The following is a 5453-nucleotide window of genomic DNA, read 5'->3' on the forward strand; positions in this document are numbered from 1 at the left end:
TTATAGTAAAGAAACTTAGGACCGACTATTCAGTAATGTGTTGCAGCTTTGCTCCCAACTCGATCCCACATCATTACGAACGGATTTTGAACTTTGGTCAAGAAAGAGTATTGCAGAAATATTTCCTAATGCAACAATGACCTCCTCTCTTTTCCATTTTTCAATGTCAATTTTTCAGAAGATCTGCTTCTTTGGGTTAAGGCAGAAGTTTGATTTAAAGATAAGATTTTTCTCTGCAGTAGCGCTTTTGCCAGGAACAGATGTGATAGACAAGAGGCTTCTTAGAATTTGGTGACGCTTGTGACCTAACGCCCGAATTCTTCGCCTATTTTGAAGTTACATATAGTCTGGGGCAAGCAAATGGTCAGAGTGGACATAGGACTCAACAACAATTAACATTCTCCATTGCATCATGGAATGTTCATGGCCGAACAGCTAACGACTTGCCAAGGTCCAATAACAGTTTAGAAGGGCGATATTTCAAGGAAAGAAGAATCTATGGCAAAGGAAAATAAAACAGACAGTCAAAGAGGAGTTCCCTTTCAGAAAAGAAATGAAAAGGTCAATATGCGCCTCCTCAGGCCATCGATCAATCAATATTATCCCGAAAACTTTTATAGATATATTATTGGAATAAGAATGCACACTTTAAATAATTAAAAGTATTATCTTAATCTTTTTAGATTTTTAGAAGAAACATGACTATATGTTTATGTTTTAAGAAAGTCTAAAATGGAATATAAGTTTTTGAAATGTACATAAAATGCAAACAAAATAATAGAGCATTATTGACTATATATTTATGTCCTTTGGTAATTCAGCATTGATATAGGTATAAAAAAATACTTTAGCAAATATAAAGTAAAAATGTAAAATTTTTGAAGGTATGAGACATATGCACGGCATATATATATATATATATATATATATATATATATATATATATATATATATAAAATGGTGAAATTATAATCTTCGATAGCTCAAAATGGTCCACAGCCCATAATTTTCTTTAAGAAGGCAACAAAGAGAGGAATTTTAGCCACTGGAATAGAATTACAAAATAAGAAATCCATTTGTGTTTAACTTATATCTCGCCTATTTTCGCTTAGCGCAAAGAGACAAGAACCAACCCAGCGTTCTTATATAACTCCCCCAAAACACATTTGGCCAAACATGCAAGTTAACTTATATAAGATACTTAGTTCGATGTCTTCATGAATATAAGCACAGGAAGTGATTACGTAATATGTAACGAATTAGGAATGGCATTGGTCGCCATTATCGTGCACCAGGCACGTCCCCTCAAAGTGCCATGTGCGCCAAGAACCGGGAGCAGTGTTGTTACGCCACTAAGATCGCTTTCCCCTGCATCAGAGGTGATTTTCCCCTACTCTCCCCCTACCCACCAAATATGACAATAGAATAAATGAAAATGAAGCATTACACCTTAGTTTCAATTCCTGCCAAAAATAAACATTCCAAATTTTGGATACACACAAACGGACTCGGCTAAAGAAAATGTTCATGACAGTTTAATTCATTTTATAGCAAACGTTAATAGATGGAAAATTATTGCAAAAAATATTGATTCAACACTAAGAATTAGTCACAAAACTTTGTTAATTTTAGAGAGGCAGACTTAAATTCTACAAGAAAAATGATGAAATATAATGTAAAAATTTTTTTTATTGTGTTATTGTAAAATTCATGCATGTAATAATAGTGTTCCCTACTCTACTCTGTAACCTATGAAAATACATTTCTAAGGCAAATGTTAATACATTTATATTAAACGCAAATAAATATTAGATTATTTTATTACAAAAAAGCATCGATGCAACCTTTAAAAATCCTTTTAATCACTGAGAATTTCATGAGTTTCACTGTCTGTGTATTTTTCAAAGTTGCCTCACCATCCAAATGGTTCAACTACATTAAGCACCGTGATACATGTGTATATCACGTAAAATGATCGTTTCAGGTGACCTTGCAGAGAAGTGTTTGTGCAAGGCAGATTTTGTATATTTAGAAGTTTGGATTGGGCCATCTTTCCACTTTGCACTTTGACTGACCTGTGTTCTAAAACCTTCGCAAGGTATTCCTCTGCAAGGTTGACGCATTGGGTAGTGGGAGGAAGATGTTGACCAAATGTAGACAGGTATTTCTCTGGTCGTGCCTTTCCCTTTCACTCCTTCTGATAGAGCATTTAAGGTAAGTATCAATAAACATAATACAACTAAATTTGCACACATTGTTAACATTGCTGTCAAGGTTTTTAAAGAGGTCTTCAAATGTGATCATACTTTTGAGTAGAAACTTACGAAACTGATTCATAACGTCTATAATTATGGTGGTTTTCAAAATATCTCCTTTTTCGAAACTGCTGTCTTTAGGTTAGAGCTTCTTTGTGAGTTCGGACATGGGTGCAGATTTCGTAGTCGTGGCAGTTGCACCATCCTCATCAAATAAGGACGACAGTAAGATGTCATGAGTAGGAATTTGTGCCATGTTAATTCCTCTCTCTTTTCAAACGCCAACTTCCCTATGAGCCGACAAATGATCTCTTACAGCATTTTTCACAGTTGAAAAAGTGGGAAGCTTTTGCTGCTGTATAGTTCCTGAGATTGGTATATTGTTGCTCAAAAACTTGTCCTTTCGATACATGTCGAGTGCTTCTTGTGCTGTTGTCAAAATATTTATTAATTTCTGGGCATTTAAGTCTGAAACACACTCGTTAGTTATTATGATGTTGTGAAGCCATCTGTTGGATATTGGTTTCCATTTTCCATCTGAGAGTCCGTGCTGTAACATTGAGGAGCTCCTGAAACTTTTTTTCTTATGAGGAGGATTTAGTGATAAGAGAGTTCCCATTCAGCAATACACTCTTTCCTTTTAGTTTGGCCGATGATTCTTCCACTTGATTTCTGAGATAGATCGGTTTATCGTTTGTCCAAGGACCCTGTCAATACCTACAGCACTGAACTTTCCTTGCCTTCTTCGAACAACAAAGTGGCCTTTCTTGAATTGTTCATAAACTTCAGGTTGACTGGCCTCCAGATTAAGCATTTGTTCAAAGAACAGAAACCCCATCTCAAATAATTAACTCTGTCAAAAATTAGAAACAGTGAAAGGACATTCTTCAAAGTTTGCAGATAAAGATCCCAGTTCCCTTCTCTGTCTGCTCGAATTAGGTTTTTCAAAAGACTTGTCAGGTACAAGAATCCCTCAAGATATTGACACTGATCTGAGGTTTGAACCAGTTCCTCTGTGATAATATGTCATGACTTCATTGTTTCTTTTGATGCATTATCAATTGTTGGAATTTGCATTGTGTTTGAGTTTTCATTACACTGATTGCATCACCAACCATTGCAGCAACGTCTGCTTCATCACCATGAGTACTCATAAAAGCTTTCCATTTAAGCCTTTCTGTCACCTCTGCAAGCATGAACATTCCCTCTACAGACCTCACATAGTTACTGCCTTTCAGAACACACTCTGTTACCTTCGCAATAAACACATGGTTTTCAATAAGCACATTTTCTAACCCACTACCAAACAGATATTTGGTAGTATTTTAGTCATCTGGAAGGATCCCAGCAACAGCACAAAGTCAGAGAGTTCATTTGTAGCCAGCTGAATTTCTTTCTGCTGCTGTGGAAAACACCTTCACCACAAGCGACTGGCAAGTCTTGTTGATCGAGATATAAAAGGAGGACTTGAAGGTTCTTCATGCATGAATAAACACTATCATATGCTGCGACTGGGTGAGACAATATTGGAAGAAAACTTACTACTTGTTCATTGGAAAATTAAAAAAAAAACATTGTGAGATATCTAAAAATAAATAGAAAATGGTGTACCTCGATTCAAAAAACAAAATAATAATCGGAAATTCTACGCTAGCGTCTATGCATAATTTTTAGGAACCAAATATAGCATAGAAAGCTTATCTCTGGGTTGCCAGATGTCTACCCAAGATTTTTTCCTTTTTTTAAATGTGCTCTAACATGATTTGAAGAGGAACTTAGTCCACCCAAAAATTCCCACGGGTCCTATTGCCAGGCCGCCAGGGTCTGGACTAGAGAGATTCTCGTAAGGTTTTTTCCTTATGGGAAGAGAAACGGTGGCAATGTTTATATCATAAGTGGGAATACAGACATCAGGGTTTCAAATACAGTGGATTTTGAAAACAGTGAAGGCTTTCATATTGAAATGAACCTTTCCACATAGGTTTTTTGAAGGCTATACTGCTGTATTTCCCGAAACAAAATAATAGTACCAAAACAAAGTTGTTACAAACATTTGGTTTCAAATGAGAAATTTCTCCATCCTGAAAACAGCGGAATGATATTTTTGATGAAACCAGAATCATGAACTTAACTCTCAGAAGGTTTTTCGACTTTTACTCACGGTTGCAAAAACAGCGACGGTGTTTTCTGTCGAACAAAGTAAAAGAACAGTCCGCACCCGTTCAGAGTAGATGTTCGACTTTAAAGTTGCCTCCAGGAATTCCAGTTTCGCTTCGTATTCCAGGACGATGGCGTCGACCATGGTTTCCTGGACCATCTTCACAATATCTGGTGTTTCTGTTGAAAATGACAAACACTTTTAATGCAACGAAGAGGCCTACATGTTGACGTGCACTTACACATGATCTCACACACCTATATATATATATATATATATATATATATATATATATATATATATATATATATATCATATATATATCACTTTACAAGATGACAAATAGTACATTCTTCAAAGGTTAATCACTGGAGAAAGCAGTTTTGACTTTGATGTCCCTTTGACTGTGAATGAGCTGCCTTTACCTTTCTCTCTCACCTCTATGGCTGCTGTTCTTACTATACTCAGTACTACTACTCCTCTCTCGTCCCCCTTTTATCGAGTTTCCAGGGGGAAGTGTTTTGCATCGTAACCATGCCATAGTTAACGTGACCTTTCGAATACCGTCACAGTTCACCTTCCCTGAGGAACTTCTTTAAATTCACTGTTCATCATCACTTGTAATGTTTAGCTGGCGCCTCTCATTTCCTTTGCATGCTGAAATGCTGAGCTTGATCGTAACCAGCCTTGGCTTGTTGATCAGCCACAATAACCTCCTTCCTCTTTCTCGAATTTTTCATAAGTTGTGCAAGACATTTCATGCTCTTAAATATGAAACCACAAATAGCAAAGTCAGAATATCTGGGAATAACTGATACCCAAACGAACAATGGTCCCTACCATGACTGGGATTCAAACGCTTCATGCATTCATAGCCTCAGACAAGCGAGGCAGTGACTTCAGGCACTCAGCCCTGTGGAGAGTCATGACCCCCTTTACAAATCCTAAAAATGCATGGGCTCGAACCCTGGTCAGGGTAGGTGCAATTATCATATATCATTCCTTTTCCGTGTAGGTTGTTCCCAAGGTATATAGTTAAT

At 36.7% G+C, this 5453-nt stretch overlaps 1 protein-coding gene across 1 annotated transcript in view; it reads right to left on the reverse strand.

Moving 5' to 3' along the window:
- LOC135222515 (uncharacterized) overlaps positions 1-4598 on the reverse strand; it is an 8683-nt gene extending 4085 nt beyond the window's left edge. The window contains exon 1 of the mRNA XM_064260599.1: positions 4417-4598. Within this exon, the coding sequence (XP_064116669.1) occupies positions 4417-4572 (156 nt within the window). The 5' untranslated portion in view covers positions 4573-4598. The remainder of the gene's footprint in view (positions 1-4416) is intronic.
- Positions 4599-5453: the final 855 nt, after the last annotated feature.

Source organism: Macrobrachium nipponense, chromosome 3 (genome assembly GCF_015104395.2).
Source record: "Macrobrachium nipponense isolate FS-2020 chromosome 3, ASM1510439v2, whole genome shotgun sequence".
NCBI classification, from domain to species: domain Eukaryota; kingdom Metazoa; phylum Arthropoda; class Malacostraca; order Decapoda; family Palaemonidae; genus Macrobrachium; species Macrobrachium nipponense.